The 22,985-nt window shown below is 51.3% G+C and overlaps 1 protein-coding gene across 3 annotated transcripts in view; it reads right to left on the bottom strand.

Annotated features, from left to right (window-relative positions):
• PLXNA4 (plexin A4) overlaps nt 1-22,985 on the bottom strand; it is a 362,426-nt gene that overhangs the window by 84,715 nt on the left and 254,726 nt on the right. For all 3 annotated transcript variants that reach the window (XM_057733462.1, XM_057733460.1, XM_057733461.1), the window contains 5 exons: nt 17,794-17,894; nt 5,744-5,867; nt 4,889-5,042; nt 3,550-3,649; nt 1,022-1,136 (listed from right to left, as the gene is read on the bottom strand). In XM_057733462.1, coding sequence (XP_057589445.1) covers nt 1,022-1,136; nt 3,550-3,649; nt 4,889-5,042; nt 5,744-5,867; nt 17,794-17,894 — 594 coding nt within the window. The remainder of the gene's footprint in view (nt 1-1,021; nt 1,137-3,549; nt 3,650-4,888; nt 5,043-5,743; nt 5,868-17,793; nt 17,895-22,985) is intronic.

Below are 22,985 nucleotides of genomic sequence, written 5' to 3'. Positions count from 1 at the left end.
CCCTGTCCCTGCCTTCAGTGGGGTCTAAACAACACGATATAGGTATAGATGTAGATGTAGATGTAGACGTAGATAGAGATATAGATACAGATATATCACCTCTCTATCCTTCTATTCTAAACAACAGCATTCTAAACTACTCTGTTCAGAACTACTGATGCAATGGCTGGAGTCACACAAACACCATAATGTTTGAACAACCACAGACTTTTCTGAAGTGCTTTTACACCCATTATCCTTGAGGTCTTTGCTCACAAACTTACATTCTCAGAGAGGAAACAACACAGGCATAGAGTATTTCTATTATGGTGATGAAGGGTTTTCAAGGATAAGACTAAAGATCAGGAGGGAATAGAAACAGCATCTTAGCCATGGAGCCTGACTCTGTGTCAGGGATTCGCAGACTGGACTGTGCAGCAGAATCACAGAGTGCTGACCTCAGCCCCCAGGGGCCATCCATCTGGTCTGGGTGGAGAGGGAGATTCTGCATCTCTAACAAGTTCCCAGGTGATGCTGCTGCTGCTGGTCTGGGGACCACACTTTGAGAACCACCGCTCTGGCGGGTTACGGACCACCCTCTTCTTTTTCTTCCCTCCCTTTTATTCAACTTGGCCTCTTTGATCTCAGTTCTGCTCTGTGGACGGTGCTCGGAGGGACAGCTGAGGAGTCTGTACACAGTCCTGCTATGTACTTACAATTATTCCTAGGACACACACACACACACACACACACAAACCTCTCTCTGGAATTGCTGTGGAACTCACCTGGCATGTGGAGGGTGCTCCTGGCTGGAGTGGCTTGGATTGTACCTCTGTCTATAACTGAACCTCCAGGACTGAGCCAGAATGCAGAGCTTTGCTTGTTTACTGCTTTCGTGAAGTGGTCCCTTAAGAGTTGGGGTTGGGGAGCAAGGGGGTGGCCCTGCTGGAATTGCCTTTGTTTCCTCTTCTTAAGGGAAGGTCTGCCAGTGTGTCCCAAGCTCACAGCAAGCAGCACCTATGGCTCAGGCTACAGGACCTACCTCAGGCAGCTTCACCCGGCCTTCCTGGAATGAGCAAGTCTTGGGGTCATGGGTGCAGACGTGCCGGTATTTACACCAGTGGCAGCGGTATGGGCTCTCCACGCAAGACAGGCACCTGAGCACAGAGGAGGAAGAGGTACACGTCACAGAACGTGCATGAACCCAAAGCAGAAAACCTAAGACTCTAGAGCCTAGCAGAACACATTTTCATAGTAGGAAAAACCACCCTCAAACACTCAAGAAGAGCAGATCTTGTAAAAGAAATCCATTCTTTTTCTCTCCAAGCCCTCAGGAAGCCAAGCGTCTCCGGCCTCCTCCCTTTCAATCCTGTAGTTGACAACTTCGATCTCCCACAGCCTCATCAAGCACCCTCCATTTTTACAGGATGGCTTCCCCCTTTTGCTGAATTGGGGAACAGTGGGGTTTGGAGTTGAGGGCCTCATCCAGAGGACCCATGAGTTAAGACAAACAGTGAAATTGAGTTTTAATTCCAATTGACTCCAGGGTCAGCTGACAAGGACCACATGGACCCACCCTGGCAGAGGAGGGTCCTGAGGCTGCCCCCTCAGTGCTATGGGCTCTTGCCGAGTTGGCAACCCTGCCTCTACTTATTATTCCCAGGAAACACGGGCAACTTTAGAAAAGCTCCTTCCTGTTTAAAACGCAGCCTGGTTCTCTTCTTCCAAACGGTCAAACCCAAATGCCTTGCCATGCAGGTTAAGCCCTGTGTGGCGTCCAGGTCCGCCGTCCCCACGTGTGCCTGGTGGTTTAGCCGAGAATGGGCCACGCTCCCCCCATGCCGTCCTTCTACCTGGAGTACCCTTTCCTCTCCTTACCATCTCCAACGGAGAGGTTGGTCTCCCTGGGGCCCTCATCCCATTCACCCCTTTGCTTCTGTCCCTGGGACAGCACTGGTCTTGTTGTGTTATATTTTACTTATTCACCATCCCGTCCGTCCACTTGTCCACTAGGCTATGGTTCTTGGGGGGCAGGCATTGAGTCTTTGCACCTCATTAATTTCTGCTCCTCCCTGTCTAAGGAGTAACCCCCTGTCTTGCACATAGGATGCTTAACATCATTTGATGGACTGAACGGACACGTCAGACATGATTTCACCTGCCTACTCTACTTTCCCAGAGGGGCAAAAGCAGAGTGAGGGATTAGGTCACCCAGTGGTAAAGCCATGGCAAGCTCTGTGGGAAGGAGCAGGAAGAGAATTTCAATGTCAAAGCAATCTGGCTGGGAGGACTGTCTGCCTCTTCCTTGGGGACCCCAAAGAGAGCTAAGCCCTGAACTCACAGCGGTCACAACCTGACAGAGTCCCCCAGCCTAGAGCCCCCAACATCTTTGGTTATGTCAACTAGCTTATCCTCTATGGAGAAGAAAGCAGAGGATTATATTAACGCAAGCAAAGCTTTGTTGAGATCAGGTTCTGTGGTTTTCAAACCTCCTGGGGGTTCCATGGAGCTTCTTTGGAGACTGTGTGAGAGGTGTGGGGTTCCTAGGCAGAGGGGTTCCAGGGCCCCTCAACCCTCAGCCATCTCCTGCTTCCATCTACTTTGTATATTGGGCCTTCACACCTAAAATTGGTTGAAGAAAGGTTCTATGGTGAAAGAAAGTACCTTCTCAGTATGGTCCAAGTCCATCATTTTAGAGAGGAAATAATACAGTAACAGTGAAGTGGGCAGCTCCTAAACAGTGGGCCAGACATGGCTCTAACTGCTATCTGTGTGATAGCTTTTCTAGCTCTCACGGCCACCCTGTGCCATGAGCAGGGGCAGCAGTCAGCGATGTCCCAGCCAGTGGCACTGTGCCCTTGCTATGTCAGCTGTTAAATGTTTGGGTGACATCCCCAGGAGGAGGACTACTATTTCCTCATTTACAGGGGATGCTGGGGTGCAGAATGGTTATGTTTCCTTGTTTCCCAGCTGGTCTGACTCTAGAGTCCGAGCCTCCACCCTCCACGCCTACCCTCTGGAGGGGGTTGCTTCAGTCAAATCAAGCCAGAGCCGGAGCCAGACCTCCGCACCCCAGGCCAAAGCCCGCCTTGGACCCTCACCAGCCTGCATCCTGACCCAGTCTGCAGGGGACTGTGCAGAGCTGAGAGTTCAGGTGACTTGCTGGACCATCTGCTCTTGCCTGGACACACGTGGGGCCTTCTCTCCCTCCACAGATGCCTCCTCTCACCTGGGGTGCCGGCCGCTCTGTTCTTCAGGTGGTGTGCTCCCCCCCTCCTCAACAGATGTTGGAAAGTGACTCAGGTTAGACAGGTTTATGGCAGAGAAGAGGCATGGGCTAGGGACCTGGAGCCCTCCAGCCCACAGGGTCTCACCCTGCTCATTCGAGCCTCTTCCCCTTAACCCCGTGGGCACCAGAGGAGGCAGCCTCTCTCCTTCTGGGGGTGAAGAAGGCTGCCTTACAGGGCCTCTAGACGGTACGTCCTTGGGCAAAGGGGTTGTGGTCTTCTATCTTTGGATGACCTTTGACCCAGAAACAGGGAGCTGAGTGAGGCTGCGGGGGGCACTTACGCATTGTGGACGCTGCAGTTGTAGAAGACAAAGCGGGTGCTGGCAAAGGTCATGCCTGTCTCCTTGGACTTGAGCTGTAGCTGGACGACATGGTGGTCCCCTGTGGGCGGATCCAGCCATGAGGTGGGGGTTGCGGGGCGGGGAGGGTGGGCGCCGGCCACTGCCCTGAGGCGGGTGCCACTGAGAGCACTGCACCCTGGCCAAGAGGAGCCCGCTCCCCGGGGCCGCGCTCAGCTCCGACAGGACTCGAATTCAGCCGGCCCAGTCCAAGGACAGCCCCGAGAAGAGCTGCAGAGGGCCGTCCCACCCGCTCCCTGTTTTCCCCAGCACCTGCTTCTCCTGTGCTCACCAGGTCCTCTCCTACACACACACACACACACACATACACACACACACACTCTCTGACAGGTATTCAGATGTGCATTCACATGCGTGATATCCATGCAGGCCTCATAGAATTACACACACACACACATTGATTAGCTACCAGGAGAAATGTGTAGACTCCTGGCAATGCGGCTACAAACTGTGCATGAGGTTGTGTGCGTACGTGTGAGAGCACACGCGCGCTCATTCCCCATCTCCGCAAGGAGAGACCCTGGGCGGACACCCCCTCCTCGGGTGGGCTGCATCTGGGCGGGCGTCCCTGGAATCCTCGGCTGCCGCCAGGGAGGAGCCGGGGCCCATGCTTAATTCACCGCCCTGACCCCAGGCCCCTTGTTCCGTGCCTTCCCCGAGAGCCTCATTAATCAATCAGCTCGGGACAAATGTGACAAGTCCAAGTGGGAGGGCCAACGTGGAATCAGGTTGCCCAGGCCGGCCTGCTCCTCCCAGCGCTGGGCCTCTGTCCATCCCGTCCTTCCCACGGCAGCTGGCCACAGACGGGCAGCTCTGGGGAGGCAGCGTGGGGTGGGGGGGGGGGGGGCCATGGTCCAGGGTCACAGACCCAGCAGCGCAGGCAGGAGGTAAGGAACCAGGTGACCCCCATGCCCTCCCCCTCCCCCGTGCCCCTCCATGCCAGCCCTCTCAGCTCCAGCACGACCTCTGAACTTGACCGCCACACTCTGACACTGTGCTGGCCTTTCCCTCTCCCTCTCTCGGCACGGCTCCTCACCCACGGTGAGGCTGACTCCTGTTTGCTCACCTGGTTTCAATTCCAAAGGCGGCAGAGGGACACTCCATCTCCCTCTTCCTGTGACATCCCCACCAACGCACACCCTTCCTCCCACCCTCCTCTCCTGTGCGCTCCCTCAATCCCCCATGTCTGTCCTGAGTTCTCAACATCCAGGCAGCAGGAGGAAAGACTCGCCACCCCGCTTTGCCTCCGGGGACGGCTCACCGTTCTCTGTGATGATCCGGGGCACCTCCTTGGCTGCCGGGGAGTAGCACTGGACCTGATTGCCTACCACCAGCCCATCCATCTCTGACAGGTCCTCAAAGGTGCAGTTGACGCCAGCTGACAGCTCCGGGACATTGTATGTCTCCAGGACCAGCTGTGAACAGCCCGGCAGGGGGAGAGAGAAACGGGAAAAGGAGGGTGTGGATAAAGGAAGAAAGAGGGAGACCAAGAGAGACCAGAGGGAAAGAGAAGCGAGAAAAGCATGAGGCAGTATTGACATAGAGGAGAAGAGACCCAGTTTATGATAGGAGCAGATAGAGAAGGTGGCAGAGGGTAAGAGACAGAGACAAAAAAAAATTAGAATCTGAATGGATTTGGCCCCAGGAAACGGAATGTTTAGGGGATTTGTAAGGGGAAACCTGGGCAGGATTGAGGCACTGCTGGTCAGGCTCCTCTCCGTTATCCTCAATTTTGGAAAATGGTGACACCAACTACCAGGTGCCCAGCAAGAACGCGGGCACCATCGCCCCCTTTTTTCCCTCTGCACACACGTTTTTCCCATCTTACAAACAGGAATAGCATTCGCAATGCTCTCTTGGTCACTCTTCCAGTCATTTTTGGTGCCACCGTTTTCCTTGTCTTTCTATCCATTATGCATAGAGCCTCCCCCCTCAATATTTCTATAAACGTCCCCCTTTTCCATCCCTGGAGACACATTCTTTACCACCCCCACCCTGCTCTGGAGCAGCTTTGTTGGCGAGGCACGGCCTAGCCCTCCCCAGGGGTTGGGCTGTGGCCCTTTTTGGTTGGGGGAGAGCCCGTCTCACGTCCCTGCACCCGGTCCCACCGCCTTACCAGGACATTGTACTGAGAAACAGAGATGTTGCTGGGATGGACGGTCAGCCGGACGCACTGCTTCATCTCGGAGGCAAACCTGCGGGGCTCTCTGGACCTCTCACAGCGCTCCTTCCGGGTGCACCTGGGGAGGACAGAGCGACCGACCAGGGACTTGGGAGGAGGCCACTGGTGCAGTGAGGGGCCGGCGCGGAGGTCAGGCGTCGCCGACAGCTCCTAGGACATGTCCAAACGGAGCAAGCCCAGGACTAACCTTCTAGTTTCCCTCCTCCAGCCTGGTCCTCCCCCATCATGCCCAAATTGGAAGAAGAAGGTTATTCCAATCCCTGGCTGCCACATGTCAAACCCTGAGAGTCACCCCAAAGTGCCCCTGGGGCACTGTGACAGTCCCATCTATATTCCTCCTCCCCACCCAGCCTCAGCCCTCGCCACTCTCCCCTCCTTAGCAAACCAAGACTGTTCCCCACATATCCCCTCTTTCCGATGTGTGCACCAGCTCCCCTGTCTGCACTGCCCTCTCGCTGGATTTCCCCCGTCCAACTTCTACCTGTCCCTCGAGACATGGTTCTGCTACACTGCACCTGCTGTGGCTTCCTCTCCCCGCCAGCCCACTCCCACCCCAGGTGAAGTTAAGAGCACCGCGGCGCTTCCCACCATCTAGAACTTCTTAGACTATATGATAATTGTTAGGCGAAGTGCAGCCCTTTCCAGCCAAGTGTGAACGTCTCAGTAGAAGAAACTATGCCTGACTTACTTTGGAATCCCCTGCATACCTCCTGCCCAGCGGACAGAAGGCAGACGTAGGTGGGCGAAGGAGGGAGAGGCAGGAGTCAAAGTTGCAGAGGGCAGTAGCTCAGAGCATCCCCTGCAGCCAGGCTGCGCTGGATCCGAATCCCAGCTTCGTGGCCCAGCGTCACTGCTATAGAAAGGTCTCTATCAGGCTTTCCTGGTGGCGCAGTGATTAAGAATCCGTCTGCCGATGCAGGGGACACGGGTTCAAGCCGTGCTCCAGGAAGATCTCACATGCTGCGGAGTAACTAAGCCCGTGCGCCACAACTACTGAGCCTATGCTCTAGAGCCCGTGAGCCACAACTATTGAGTCCATGAGCCGCAACTACTGAAGCCCACGTGCCTAGAGCCTGTGCTCCGCAACAAGAGAAGCCACGGCAATGAGAAGCCTGCACACCACAATGAAGAGTAGCCCCCGCTAGCGGCAACTAGAGAAAGCCTGTGCGCAGCAACAAAGACCCAATGTAGCCAATAAATAAATAAATTTAAAATAAAAAAAGCAGGTGTACCTAAAAAAAGAAAAGAAAGACATTTCGCTGTTATTGCCTAGTGTCCTGTGTTGTTCAAAGTGTGCCGTGTCACCAGTGGATCACACCCAGGTGACCGGGGACCTTACAGTGGTAACTGATGGGGGCTTGTGAGAGATGCACATAAGAGTCATGGTGGTCACCCAAATGCATGCGTCACACATAGGCAAAGGCACTTGAGCTCTCAGCCAGGGCCAGGGCTCGCCCTGCCTTCCAGTGAGATTTGGCTGCTGGGGGGTATATCTGACTTTCAGGGAATGGTCTTTAATCCAAGCCGGATAAGCCTGGTGAGCATGGAGCTGTGCTGAGTGGCCATGCTTCGGAACCTCTGGGCTACTGATTCTGCTGCGGGGTGGGGGGGTGAGAGAAAGTAAGGTCCTCAGCGGGACATGCTGAGGTAAGACAGGACTGCAGGGAAATCCCTCCTGAGTGCTGGTCGTTTGGTTAAAGAGAAGAGACTCTGCAGAGGAAGCAGGATGTCAGGCACGCTGCAGGGCAGGAGGGAGCCCTGGGCAGGGAGCTGAGCAGGGGAGGGAACGGCCAGGGATGTGGAAGGGAACATCTGTCTCAACAAGCAGATTGGTGAGGGGTGGGGTAAAAGATGAGCGGAGAGAGGCATCTGGCCACCCTGAGCTGCTCTTGGGTGACTCTCAGGCACAGAGGAAAGCTGTGGGGCCCTCTCCTCCCAGCCACGGGGAAGGAAGCCACCTTGGGCTCGGTGGGAGGGATGGTGTAGCAGTGGAGGCTCTGAGAGCAGACTTTAGCTGAGAAATCACTGAAGGCATGGACTAAAGGAAGAAAGGGGAGATACGGAGAAAAAGGATAATCTTGGAGTAAACTGGATGTGTCGTGCAAGGGGAAAACAATTCTGAATAGAGTAATCATGCTACTAGTCGCTGAGCTCTTATTAGGCTTTCCGTTTATGTCACTGAAGTCTCCCAACGGTGCTGGGAGGCAGGTACCATTTAAAACCCCACCTTATGGATCAGGAAACTGCAGAGAGTGGTTAGTCACTTGCTCAAGGTCACCAGCTAATCAGAGGGAACCTTTATTTGAACACAGATGAACTCTGGAGCCTCCATTCTCGCCCACTGTGCTCTACCTCCCCGAAGCTTCTAGACGAAACCCGTTTTCCTTACCATTCTGATGTCCCCTTCTGTGCTTAGGGCAATTTAAAAATGTCCCCTCAATCTTCTTCTCCAAGCTGATTGCCGTTTTTGCCTGCCACTGGAAGCACTTTGAATAGTATCGCGTCTTGTGAATTCTCCAGGACCCATCTAGGAATCTCATCTCAAGGGTGGAAGGTCAGCTGTGAGTGTGGTTGTCTCCAAGGCACACCCGGGCTGCTCTAGCAGACCCATGGCAGCAAGGGCATCTGCCTAAAAGTCTGGGAAGTTAATTTACCAGGCTAGCTCCTCTGCAAGGACTTCATTACCTCCAGCCATTAAGCTAATGTTATGGACTTTTCCAGGGTGTCTGCACTGACATCGCTATTAATAGTGTTATTACTCCCATTAACAGCAGACCCAGAGAGCTGGTACAGACTTCAATTATTCACTGACTCCCCAACTTTGAAGTTCCTATTTCCAAGAGCAATCAGTAGGTCTGAAAAATGTCTTTGATTAAATTATGAAGAGAGGAAAAACGAAGCTGCTTTCAGCCCAAACATCACCTGGAGTTACCAAATAGAGTCCAGATAGAAAAAGAGGTGACTCCCTCTCTCTTGCAGGGGGTACAAAGGAGCTTGGTTGGGGGATCTCAAGACATGATCTAGCTGCATGGTTTGCTGCTTCCAGAGTTCATGAGGCTGCATCTTCCCACGGCTCCCAAGAGCCCACAACTAAACATGTATCCTCTCCCCCCACATTTAGGTCTTACCAGGGAAGCCACCTGTAGCTTACAATTTTAAACATCTCACCTAACTATGTAATCTTGGGCAAATTACTTAACCTCTTGCTGCCTCAGTTTTCTCATCTATAAAATGGGGACAAAATAGTACCTACCTAATAGGATTATCATGGGGGTTAAATGATGTAAGTAAAGCATGGAAGAAAGCATAGCTCATACATAATATGCCCTCAATAAAAGCTAGCATTACTAGCCCACCCCCCCCTCTGCCTTCCCCATCCAACCCCTCCAAACTGCAGCTGATGCAGAGGCACAGATCTCCTCCCAGACTGGCCCACAGGGCAAATCAAAGACAAAAAGACAGGGATGGCTGCAGCACTTTTCCTCTTAATGAGGGAGGGGGAGCCCCAGAGGGCAGGAGAGAGCAAAGAGGAAAAGAGTGGTCTGGACTGTAGCTCTGCTTTCTTCCTAGCTGTCAAAGGGTATTGAGAACTTGGCTCACTTCACAGAAAGTCAAGTTTAAGGTCAGTGTCAGGGATGTTTTGACATTTCTGCTACCCCTCAGGGCCCATGAGGGTGGAAGCTGCAAATATCCAAAAGCACAGACAATTGACCTTAGAAGTGCTAGGAAAATGGAAGGGAAAGAATGGATTCCTTCTGAGTTCTTAAGGGGTCTGTCAGGGTAATGGCCTCCTGCTCTTCTGGGACTATGATTTCCCATGAGCCCAAACAAGAGCTAGGAAATGTGCAAAGGGTTAATTCATGACCCCTGGGGGAGGGGGGAGTGCTGGCTTAGATGTTTCCTTCAAAGGAGCCCCAGGTACTTCCGAAAGCATTTCCTTGAATTCCATGCTGGGGGTACCTTGGACAAGGCAGAAGACCCTGCTTCATCCATCTTCTAGGCAGGACTCAAATAGTGCATGCTATATGGCTCTGCGCTTCCAGACATTCATCCCTGCCACTGTCACTGCCACCCCCACCAAACACAGACCTGCAGGTGGCCAGCAGGAAGCGGGGCCCGGGAAGACATCCCGGACCCCCAGAGTTGGAGTCTGGCCCTGCTAAGCTCCTCTTCCCTCCCCTCCTCACTCTGCTTTCTCTGTGGTTGGTCCTCCAGCCCCAGTTCAGAGGTGCTAAAAGCCCTTGGGGACAAAGGCCCTGGCCTCTGGAGGGGTTATTATTCAAGTCAGTGGTTCCAATGAGATTATCCTCTCTAATGAAGCAGCTACCACCGCCTCCCCTAAGCCTGAACTTTCACTGCTGGAGAATTCCCAGCCAAGTGGAAAATTAGAAGGGAGAGGAATGGAGAAAGGAAGGGGGGTGAGGGAGAGGGGAAGAGGTGGTGATTAAGTTCTCTAGAAATTAATTCCTAAATACAGTGATAGAAATATTAACTCCCAGTGCTGCCGGCCGGGCAAGCAAATTTCAATGTGGAAGTGGGGCTGTCTGTGAGGCCGGCCTGGGTGAGCCTCCAAACTGGAGTTGTGGGGAATCATTGCTGGTCTGTCTCCCAGGTCCTCTAATGTGGGTCTACCAGCCTCGGATATCAGAACTAGCTCCTTCCTTCTCCCCACGGGTGATCCTCAACCCTTAACCTTTCATGTTGGTCATGGCCTGTGCTTGAAGTGTGATATTTGGAGAATCTGTGTTTAGAACATGAGGAGGTTGGGGGACTTCCTACGTGGCGCAATGATTAAGAATTGCCTGCAAATGCAGGGGACACGGGTTCCATCCCTGCTCCAGGAAGATCCCACATGCTGCGGAACAACTAAGCCCGTGCGCTACAACTATTGAGCCTGGGCTCTAGAGCCTGTGAGCCACAACTATTGAGGCCATGTGCCGCAATTACTGAAGCCCACGTGCCTACAGCCCATGTTCCACAACAGGAGAAGCCATGACAATGAGAAGCCCACACACCACAACAAAGAGTAGCCCCTGCTCGCCGCAACTAGAGAAAACCTGCGCGCAGCAACAAAGACCCCACAAGATCAATCAATTAAAAAAAAAAAAAAAAGAACATGAGGGAGTTGGAAAAAATGGGGTAGGGGTGGGGGTCCCCAAATGAGCTTTACAGAAAAGGTAAGAGGAACCTTATTCGAGTTGGAGATCACAGGGGCTCTTTGATCACTGTCTGCACATCTGGGAACCCCGATGAGAGAAGAGACTGGGTTTCCTACCACCATTCCCGTTGCCCTCTTCCGGAATCCCCCCAGAAATGGGCAGGTGCGTGTGCAGCTTGGAGCAAGGCAGAATGGATCATAAGGGGAACCTTTCTAGGCAGATGGCGTGGAAACAGTTTCTTACATGAAGGGCATGGACCAGGTGAGGACTTTCTGAACCACAATTCTAGGATCCAGTGGCTGACTGTGGTCTCGTGGAAGTCTAAATATTTAGGTTGTTCTTGGATAAACCCTGAGACAGGAAGATCATGGCTGTACTTTACTTTTCCCTCTGCCACCAGCTGCTGGCAACTGAACCTACCACCCCTTAACCATCTCTGAAGATCCACAGCCAACCTGAGCAGCAGATGTTGGACGCACCACGCCTCTCGGGCCTCACTCAATGGGTGAGGTCAGGAAGCAGGAGGAGAGCACAGGACTCAACAGGAACCGGCAGGTGCATAAGTCCAGTGGAGGCCCAGGAACCTTTCTGGGCTTATGTAGCAACCAAGTGGTCCTGTCCTACCACGACCGGCTCCAAGTGTGGGCCTGCCGCCTGCACTGAGAAGCCACGCTCTGCCCCAGGTCTTGGGCTGGAGTCTCGCCTTGGCCTCCTTTCGGCCCCTCCCCCAATGAATGATCCATTGAACACCAACCTCCGGTGGGAGCAAAAAGCTCCTGCTTTCTGAGAAGAGAGATTGTATTTAGCAGTCGCCAAAAGAAAAGGTGAAGTAGGGCTGCCTCCCCTCCTCTTTGTCACTGAGTAGCACTGTTTGGACCTACTATTTTCTATAAGGTTGAGGAGAGGTTAGGAAAGGAAAGATGGAGAGAAGAGCAGGAGTGAAAGGAGAGAGGGAGAGAGGACAGGATAAGGAGAAAGAGGAGGAGAAAGCAAAAGTGCATCATTGCAGCCTATTCTGTTCTCTTCCCGATCAAGTCAGTTACAGGACGAGGCTGGAGTCACATTCAATTACTCTGCTTGTTTCTGATCAGCCTTCACACTACACTTCATCCAACAGCCTGGAGCTTCCATGTCCGTTAGTATCACCAGGTCAGCAGGCTTGGTCAGGGAAGCCATCTGCTTTATGCGAGCTGGGCCACCCCATGCTGTGTGGCCCCGGGTGGCACAGCTGGGCAGAGTGTGGGAACGCTGGTCTATGAGTGTGCCTGTCTGGACTTTGAGCCTCAGAGGTAGCCCAGCTCCTCAGGCTTTCCCCAGGGAGCCAAGTCATTGGACTGGGAGGGACAGTCAGAGCTCAGCACAGACCAAAGGCTTGTCCCAATTGGTATGAGAAGATGGTGCTGTTGACTTACTATGCTTTGGTCATGAAGGCATGAGTTATACATACTGTATGCAGAGGGGGCAAGGAGAAGGCAGTGGTTAAGACCAGGAAAGCTAGTTTCCTCAACTCAGTTGACCCTTGAACAGCATGGGTTTAAACCATGGGGGTCCACTTATACATGGCTTTTTCTTTTCTATAAGTACTACAGTACTACAATGATCCAAGCTTAGCTGAGTTTCTAGATGTGGAACCACAGATGCAGAGGGCCAACTACGGGATTTGACATTCACAGATTTTGGTACCCGCTGTGGGTCCTGGAATCAATTTCCTGTGGATTGGTTCTGTATCTGTTGAGCTGTGGAGAAAAAAATTCAGATACACTAGGATCTCATCTGGGACTCCTTCCTCTGGACCAGAGGCTGATAAATTTTTGGCAAAGAGTCAGGGAAGACCACAGCACAGACTGCAAAGAGTTTTCTGGGCAGAAGTAGATCTGAACAATTCCGCACGATTGTGTAGACGTCCTGCAAAGAGCCCGAGGAGAGATCATGGACTTAGTGGGGGAGTATTCAGTAGCCCTTGGAAACAGATTAAAAAAATAAATGAAAATAAAACCAGGCCATGGGATACGCTAAGAAGCAGCACAAAAAGACCTGCATTTTGGAATCAGTTTGGACTCGATTAAGGGGACATGTAGTGTGACTACGGAACAAACTGCTCTCTCTGTCCTTTCCCAGGTGGGCAGCCACACACACAGCCGCTGAAGACTGTCTACAGGGCGTGGCTGATTGGGGTTGCCCGAGGAGGGAAGACTTCCCAGTGGCGGGTTTGTCCCAGCCACCCCACCCCAGCCCTCCAGTCCCGGGGAGGACAGGACAGGAGGAGGTCCTGGGTCTGACCCACAGCCTCTTCTTACACAGCCACTGAAGTCAGAGCCACCTCCAGGCCCCCCAGGGGGCACATCCCTTCCCCTAATTTTCAAGGCATTGCTGTCAGATGGCTCTTTTCACTGCCATTTTACAGCAGAAAACTGAGCTCACGCTGGGTCTGTCCACAGACAGGTTCTTAGTTTTAACCCATCGCTTCTGCTCTAGGTAGCAGCATGTTTCCTTTCCTGTCCTTTCCTTCTCTCTGTCTTGGCAGAAACCACAAAAAGTGAGTCCTGAACAGGGACCCATGCCAAGCCATCCCAGGGAGGGCATTCTTCCAGGAGAAGAAACCTCCAAAGAGGAGGGGTCCTGGGGGTGGGGGGAGGGTAAGACTTCATAAAAGCTGATCTTATCTTTCCCCTGTCCATGTCCTGGGTTACAGGAGCCTCCCAGGAGCAACGCTGATGACCCTGCTGAAGAAAGGTATCGTCTGGGCCAATCAGTGGGGCCGGGTCTGCAGGGGATCCCATTACCTGCTCAGACTGATAGGCTTCTTGGCCTGGGTGTGGGAGGGGAAGGCGGTGGGGGGCCAGGGACCTCGTGGTCAAAGGGAGAGTTCCAGGCCCAGGACCGGTGAAGGCTGGGCTTCAGGGCTGTGGGTGGGCTGTAGTCTCTCGTTTCCCAAACCCAGCTCAGAATAAGCTCAGGCCCAATGGGGTGGAGGCCCTGTGAATAAAGGTGCAAGATCATGGACAAATAAATACCCAGTTTGTTTACGCTGTCGTTACCATTAGAAACCAGCAAGCCTGTGGGCTGGGGCCCGGGGTGCAAGAGAGGGTAACAGGGTGACCCTCCGTGCTCCTGGGTTGGCAGGCCTGTGCTCAGACAATTGAGGGTGAGTCACAGGAGGGAGGGTTTCAATTACACGAGCGTCTCTTAAGCCTGTTCGGTCTGTAACCCACCTGTGCCCTTGCTGGTACAAACAGCCCTTTCAGCCACCTGAGCCACCTGTTGGTGGGGGCCCCGCCTTGAACTGCACGCACACACACTCTCTCTCCTCCTAGTCCTTCCATCTCTGTCTCTGTCTCTGTCTCTGTCTCTGTCTCTCTCTCTCTCTCTCACACACACACACACACACACACACACACACACACACACACACACAGAGCTTCTGCTGTCACTCTCTTCCCACAAAGTCCCCCACCCTCTCACTCCCGACAACCATGGGAAACGTTGGCAGAAGTGACAGAAAATGGATGTATCTTGACACAACAAGGAACCCTCTTCCTGATGCTCTTTTGCACGGTGTTCCCGGGGCAGGGTGACTGGGCCCTGCAGCACTTAGCTGTGCGGACCTGACAAATGCGCTGATTCTAGTAGAGACGGCAACCCTCACCGCATCCCTGGACCAGAGGCCTGGTTCCCAAGAACTTGTTTCCGGGCAGGATTTCTAATGCAGGCCCCTTGTGTGCCCTGACCTAGCATAGTGTCTGGCATAGAGAGTGCAGGGCCAGTGTGAAAGATCTAGGGATGGGTCTGCATTTATAGGCACAGTGCTCCCCCAAAGTGATGAAACCCCCTGGACTTTTCACCTCCCTCCCTTTTTTAAGTAAACTCAGGCACCCAGGAGGAGCATCTGCAGCTCTCTGGCCGTCCTCATCCTTCCCGCACCGCCTCTGCCTGCCCCAGCCTGCTCCCTTCCCGCCTGCTCGGCCCACGTCCTCGTGCATCCACCTCAGCCAGGAAAGTCCAGCTGGCATCTATTTCAAATGAAAGGGGTGCAAACTGGACATTTAGGAGGAGCGCTGTCTGGCCGTGCCCTGAACTTAAGCAAATAGGAAAGAAAGGCCCACTGGGAAGAATTAAGAAGGGGCCTGAGAGTACTTTCTGGATGAAGGAAATATTATGTATCTTGATCGGGGTGTGCATTACCTGGGTTTTGCATTTATCAAAATTTTCCAAACTGTACACTGAGCATCTGTTTATCTTACTCTATATAAAGTAAGCATTATATCCTGATGAAAACCATCTTAGCAGATCCAGGAATCTATTCTTCTTCACCTGGCCACGTGGGCCAGGGGGTTCTCCTGGTCATTAACTCCAGGAGGGAGGGAGGGAGGGAGGAAGGACGGATGTACAGAGTGTCGCGGCAGGCAGGCAGCCTTGGCCTAGGGTGCTCGTGAGCTGAATCCCCCCGGGGGAGTTGGGCCCGACGTCCGTACAGCCCCCAGCACCCGGCCCATCCCCCAGCCAGGAGGCTCAAGGTCACAGAGAACCACACCTTGAGCCGGCAGAGCACTTTGGAGCTGGGATGCTGGCCCAGGTGGCTGCACAGCTGGGGGATGTGGAATCTGGACGTGGAGGCAGGTTTCCAAAGTTCATGTCCATGGCTGTTTTCTTTAGGCCACCCTGAGTGGCTGGCTGTCCAATGCAGGCTGATGGTCTCCTTTGTGAAGTGTCTAGATCGCACCTTGACCCCAGTCCACCCCTGTTTTCTGCCGCTTGACAGGAGGCAGGTATTATGCTACTGAGGGGAAACTGAGGCCATGCAGGAAGTAGTCTCTGGTACCTCCTCCTGTCGTTCTTGTTTAGCTTAGCTCTGGGGAGGGGAGGTGGGGGTACCCGCAGCCCCCGGGCCACCATCTCAGAGCCTCAGGGCCCCTGCTCCTCACAGGGCTCAGTGCTGTGTGGCGTGGACCAGCATCACCAGGCAGGATCAAAGCTGACACAGAGACTGGCCTTTGGGTCCCACAGGCATAGAGTGTCGGGGGAGGGGGGCAGCTTCTCTGATTGCCTTTAAATGATGCCAGGTGTGAGAGCCTCATGCCAGGAGCGGCTGAGCCACCCCTGGCCAAGCTGAAAGCCAGCTGGCCCAAGGCCCCCAAGGAAGCAGCGGGTCTGGAGCACGGGCCCTTTCTGCCTCACTCTGTGCGACAAAGAAAAGGAATTCCCCTCTGCCTTGCAAAGTAGCATCTGGGCAGCTCTTCTGGGTTGATCAGAGCTGGTCTGGATTCTGAATGCCGTCTCTTCCAACCGCTTGTATGGCGGCCAGGCTTAGGCGCCTCTGTTATCTGCTACGATAATCACCTTTGGGTACACTCCTGTCCCCAGCTCTGGTCATCTCTAAGTTACCTGTTTTTCAGGGTACGTTGGATGGGTCTCCGTTTTTTCCACCATAGCATACCTGCGGGATTTTAAACCTTCCCTTAGGGAACTCAAGGTCTCATTATGCCCGAGACTGTTACCCAGAGACGGGAGGGTGCCCCTCCTGGGCCCTTGGAGAGGATGTGTTAGAATTTAAGGGGGCATTTCTAACTTTCAGAGGCACTCCTGGGGTGCAGTGAGGCAACATCCTGCCCTGCCTTCTCACAGTTGAAAATGACTGATAAATGGCATCGGTCACATACAGTTCAGGCTCTTAGTAAGAAAACTTAAGGCCTTCTTTTTAATTTATAATACTTGTGTCCCACTCATAGCATGTCAAGTTTTAAGTGTTAACCAGAAGCCTGGGGTTCCCACAGCAATAGCTTGACTGGGACCAAATTCCACTGAGTGGGGCCCAACTCCTGCTGGCTTCTCCAGCCAGTGATGCCAAGGGTCTCTGGATCCCCTAAGAAAGGCTTTCAGTTCTCCACACATCTGGGCAGTTGTCTCTACCCTACTTCCACCTGTCAGCTCATTTATCAGGCTACCATTTGTCTCCACTGTATATCACTGCCTTCTTCCCACTTCTAGAGAGAAAAATGCAGCCAGCAAGGAAGAGGCACATGCGGGCGGTGGCCCACACTTGGACCAGGGTTGCAAACATTGGCCTAGTGACCCTGGGCCAGGGTGCTCTGACAGCCAGACAAATGTTAGGACTGCAGAGGAGGGTTCTTGAGTGCTACACACTTGAACGTACCCCTTAAATGCCAGAAGATTCTGGGAGGATATCGAAGTCTGCTAAGTGGCTGCTCAATCCCTAAACGGACAGTAGACATCACACACGTGATTTAGTGGCCCAGGTGAGCCTGGAGAAAAGAGTCCAGGGACTTCCCTCGTGGTCCAGTGGCTAAGACTCTGCACTCCCAACGTATGGGCTCAGGGTTTGATCCCTGGTCAGGGAACTAGATCCCACATGGCATGACTAAAGATCCCGCGTGCTGCAACTAAACCTGGTGCAGCCAGACAAATAAATAAATATGTTTAAAAAAACCTTAAAAAATAAAAAGTCCAATGCCTTTTTCCTGCTGTTTAGCCCTGGAGTGTCAGTCTACAGTCAAATTGCAACCAGAAATGTCCAGAGATCTCCCTCCAGCCCTCCAGTGTGTCATGATTCAGGGTGACCCCATATCCTGACCCATCATCATTCCCATGCTGACATTTCCATATATTTTTATGGGAAGTTGACAATATAAAGTGAAGTCAGAACAAAAGAAGGGAGATAAGATTTACAAAGGATACAAGGAAGGAAGAGAAAGAAAAGAGAGGGAGAGAAGAGAGAGGTCAAGCGGTAGGAGAGTAGAGAGAAGCTGACCAGGAGGGAGAATTACTGGGGGAGAGGGAGGCAGGAGGGAGCTGCCCAGCGGTACTCACGTGTTGTGGAGCACACACCAGCCACAGTGGGGATCGCCCGAGCCAAGGCACTCGCCGCAGCTCCCATACTGACCACAGGACTCCACAGGGACTCTGGTGAGCTAGGACAGGACCACACGGGAGACAGCGGTCAAAATTTTGCAGAACACCCGGTAGTTCACCAAGAAGTGATGTCATCCTGATGAGAAAACTCTGGAGTTCATACACAGCTAGAAAATAGCTGTATGCCCGCTCTGCTTCTGTGAAACCTGCTTGCTGCACTAGAGTGAGGACAAAATACTTTAACAATCAACTGGAACCTAAAAGATGATCAGATAAATATGGAATGTTCTGTTCCTGACCCTGCTCACCTTTGTTTGAAAACCCTTTGCATGTAACCCTTAGCAACTCCCGCGCTCTGTAATCACCTGTAACCTACGGAAAGTAAGTAGCCAATCAATTAATGCCAACTGTAGCCAATCAATTAATGCCAACTGTAGCTATGTGTCTTAACCTATATAAGGAGAGAATACACCTGGAACGGGGCCCAGAATTTTGGAGTGTTAGCTCGTCTGGGTCTGCCGGCTCAATAAACCTGAGTTCTCCAACCCTCCGAGTGTGGTGCTTGGTTTCTTGTGGGATTGATTTCTGCAACAATCCTACCAGGTGTATCACCTAAAACTGTGTAGAAGCAGAAAGGGGCCCAGAGCCCCAGAACCAGAAGGGACATGGAGGGATCATATTTGAGCAGGTGGCCACATAAGCACCCAGGGGAGACAACCAGCCGTTATTTTCTTAGAAATCCCTGGGAATAGACTCCAAAGAATTCACATCACATTGTTATCAGAGATATTTACATCATGGACATTTACATTTTCCCACCACCGAAGCCCTAAGTATCTCTACACACATGCACTTCATCACATATTTATCTCTTATCAATGTAATAAACTCACATGTTCCTTCTTTCTCCATTCTCATTTCTCTTTTGCCTTGAAGTATTTTGCCCCTTCCCAGAACCATCTCCTTCAGGTTTCATCCTTTTTGTGGTTCCAAGTCCAAAACCCTGCTCTCTCTCTCCAACAAGGTGTGATCCATTCGCTTCGTGGCTGTCGCTCGCCCACCCTCTCTGTCTCATAATGTTGGCCAACTGGCTCGCAGAGTTGTACACTCTGATGCTTTCAAAGAGCAGCTGCTGCTATTTCTCTCCCTGCCCACACTCTTTTCATGACTAGAGGCTTCCTCTCCAACCCCAAAACTTTATCTTAGCTTTCACCAGCCGCTTGTTAATGTAACATGTTCCACGTGACATTTCTGTTTAGTCCAAATGCTTCTATTTCCTGCATACTCCTAAAGATCTGTTGAATTTCTTTGTTCTCCAATGTAGCTTTGCCCCGATGTCTTTTGACGTGATCTCTCAGGGTCTGAGACACAGGAGGTACTTAATAACGATACACAGGATCAAATGGAATTTTAATTTTCTTCCTATAGCCCAGGTCTTTCTTCTTCACTTTTGCCAGTTTCTTCGTTACAAAAAGTTTGTGTGTGTGTGTGTGTGTGATCATTCTTTTCCATTTGGGATACCTTTTTATCTCAATGGAGGACTTCTTACCTAAACTTGCAGCCTGAGGTGAGAGAATTTGATGTGGTCCTCCTTTGTAATTTCTTGCCATCAGACAGTAGACACGGAGAAGTATAAATCACTCTGAGCTGGCCGAGCCTCTGTGCTTCACGAGCAAGTGCAGAGGCTGTGTTTTCCCTGCTGCTTCATGGGGCATCTCTCTCCATAAAATTATGTACACTTGGCAGGGGCTGCTTGTAACTTGTGAACAGGCAAACTGGCGCCAGAGTCTGCTCAATTAGTCTTGAAACTCTCTTTTGGAATTAATTAATAATTAATTATTATTTTCAAATCCCACATGATTTCCTTTTTTTTCACCTTAATTTTCTTCTTCCCTTCATATATCTTTTCTGTTTTCTCTAGTGCCCATCGAGCAATCTTAATGACCACCCTGCATCTTCACTTCTTCCAAGGTACCTTTTAGCTTCCTGCTCCCGTTCCTATAGCTTTGCTCTTGGCGGCCCTTTCTCCACATTCTCAGCCGTCTTTTTACACATTTGGAATATTATCTTTCCTTTTATTACCTCTCACGCAATCAGCCTGGGCCAGGCCTCGGCCCTGCCTACACACAACCTGCCCATTTTTGTAACTGATCCCGACAATCTGTCTCTTACAAATTACCCCGCCGCCCGACTCCACACACAGCCAGGAGCCAATCCTTTTCCTGCTGCCTCTTTAATTTCTTTCCCTACCCCTTAAATGGGCATAGACACGCTGGTCATATAAGCGCATAAATAATGGTACCCAACGCAAAGTACCTAGACTCCTAGGAATTCATGAGTGGTAAGGAGGTCCACAGCTATTTTCAATATTTCCAAAAGCCTAATGGAAGTTGGATTGTTGCTGTTTTCTGTTTGTATGCATACTCTGTGTTGTATTTCCCATATTAAAAATAGGAAATATACTATTACTTAATAAATATAGTTTGTTTAGCAGGCAAAAATCTTTCAAAACTTGATGCCTAGAGCTGAAAAAAGTAATAAAAGGGGCCATAGATGATGAAAGTTGGCAACATAAGTACATACTCATGTTTTCATATGTTCCAGCTGCTTGTCTAGCACTCCATATTTTGCACCAGCTTAAAGAGGAAATCATGGCTTGTTCAATCAAAAGCATTTTCTTGGTCTAAGCTTAATTAATAATATCCTCCCCGGTTTCTCCCAGTGACATGTTCTATAATCCGTCTCAGATGCCTGTGACACGGGGTTCTGGGCTGCACCACACAAAGAGCCAGCTGCTTGCTGAATCTGATCTTCTCCAAAGCGTTTGTGTTCAGATGTCTAAAAATATCTTGCAACTGGCATTTAATAATGCCAATACCTGGAAATGTAAAGCTCTTCCTCTCTCGATTTTAAACAAGAGTCATTTTTGTTTGGTTGGAAACAGTGTGGGAGCCTGCAGAGCTGGGTTCAAATTCTGGCTTCACCATTTGCTGGCAATGAGATCCCACGGTCTCTGAATCCCATTTTTTCTTATCTTTAACATGGAGATGGAAATCCCCCTTAATTCACAGAGTTCGCCAAAGCACAGGTGACCCAAGAGGTTGGAAACTGCCTTGTAAATGACCAAGCACGTTGCAAGTGACAGTTATTATCACTGTCGTCTTTGTCATGAATACCCATTCTTCACTGCACTGCCGCTTTACCTCTCCCCCTCATCACCCCAAACTGCTCTGACAGCCTTCCTAGGCCTCATGAACTTGGTCAGGAGTTTAACGCCTGGAAGAACTTTTCTCCTTTAGTACCTTGATCACGTCATTTCCTCCTTGATCTGGGATGTCTGCCCTTAAACCATTCGCTGCCTCATCTTGGCCCAGCTTCCTGGACTTATTCAGGGCTTTTACCACCTACTGTATCAGTTATGTACCTCCTTTTCTTTGTTTTTCATCAGGGTGGATCCCTGTGGGACAGGGACACCAGTCCTGGGAAGTTATGATGCTACCCAACTTCCTTTCATCTTTCCTTATAGGCTCTTTCTATCTGTACACTTAGTCATTTTTTTTATTACTCTTCTGAACTTTATCTAGGTTTTCTCCATTCTTTTCAAAGCATGGATGCTAAAACCCGGGAAACACCAGGATTCTGACAGTCCACGTAGAAGGGTTACCATTACTTTAAAGCTGAGTGCCACCTCCCTTCACCTTTCCAGCACTTTCCCAAAGAAAGCCAGGCCCAGGGAAATTTCCAAAGTCCCACTTTTAGGCAGTATTTTCCGACACGGCCGACATCTCTGACATCGCTCTCCCAGGGTGACCCTTTATCTCCCGATCTACGTCATTACTTTGCCTCAGTCCCCATCCCACATAATTCTGGAGAGCAAAAGAAATTTGCCTGACACTTTCAATCACTTTTGGAAATTAGATTCAGCCCACCATTTATCTGGGTACAATTTATCTGGGTACAATTCTGTACCCTAATGGCTCTCGTTACCTTCCACACCTTGCTAATAGGCTGCACAGGTGGCTGGATGGCTTTCGAGCCACCTTGGCGCTAGGTTTCTCTCTCCCCAGATACCTAGAGTCTCCACCCACACCTTACACCAAACAAAGCCGCCTCTCCCATCCCCCATCTCCGGCTCCTCTCCTGACCCTGGAACACAAACCACTCCAGATGCAGAGACACACGATTAATTAAAACCACCCCACGCTGATTAAAGTCTTAAGCTACAGTGCCAGGCATGCTAATTAACTGAGTGAGGGAATTCAGACCACAGGAAGAGGTGAAAAAAGAAAGTCATGGAGGGGGCTTCTGCTTGGAGAACAAATCAGATGGCAATGTGACCTGTCTAGAGATGAATGTATCCTAGTGATGGATGGTCTCAGAGACCACAAACGAGTGAGGTCTGTCCCCTGGCCCCCGGACTCCAGGAGAGGTGCGGACTGATGTGGCTGCCCCCTCACTGCTCATAGAGGCAGGAGCCCCACCACCTCTCGGGACCTCCGTGTGTGCCTACACTGTGCTGGGGGAGAGTGGGGCTCCTCGGGTGGGGGGGTTCGGGTAGCACAGTCTTCCTGGCACATCCTGTTGGCTTTATGTAAAAATCTACTGGGCAGCTTGGCAGCTCCTCAAAAAGTTAAACTTAGAATTTACCATATGATCTAGTAATTCTGCGTCTGGGTACATACCCCCAAAGCATTGAAAGCAGGGACTTGACCTTGTACACCAGTGTTCACAGCAACATGATTCACAATAGCCCAAAGGTAGAAGCAACCCCACTGTCCATGGACAGGCGAGTGGAGAAGTAAAATGTGGGATATACATACAATTGAATACTATTCAGCCTTAAAGAGGAAGGAAATTCTGACACAAACGACAACATGGATGAACCTGAAAACATGATGCTAAGTGAAATAAGCCAGTCACAAAAAGACAAATCTTGCATGATTCCACTTCCATGAGATCTAGGATAGTCAAATTCATAGAAACAGAGAGTAGAAAGTGATTGCCAGGGGCTGAGGGAAAGGGAATGGAGAGTTGGTGTTTAATGGGTCCAGAGTTTCAGTTCGAGAAGAAGAAAAACATTCTGGAGAAGGATGGTGGGGATGGTTCCTGCACAATGAGAATGTACTTAATGCTACTGAACACTTAAAGTG

This window comes from Hippopotamus amphibius, chromosome 4 (genome assembly GCF_030028045.1).
Source record: "Hippopotamus amphibius kiboko isolate mHipAmp2 chromosome 4, mHipAmp2.hap2, whole genome shotgun sequence".
Classification (NCBI taxonomy): Eukaryota; Metazoa; Chordata; class Mammalia; order Artiodactyla; family Hippopotamidae; genus Hippopotamus; species Hippopotamus amphibius.
This window is presented reverse-complemented; position numbering and strand designations above follow the sequence as displayed.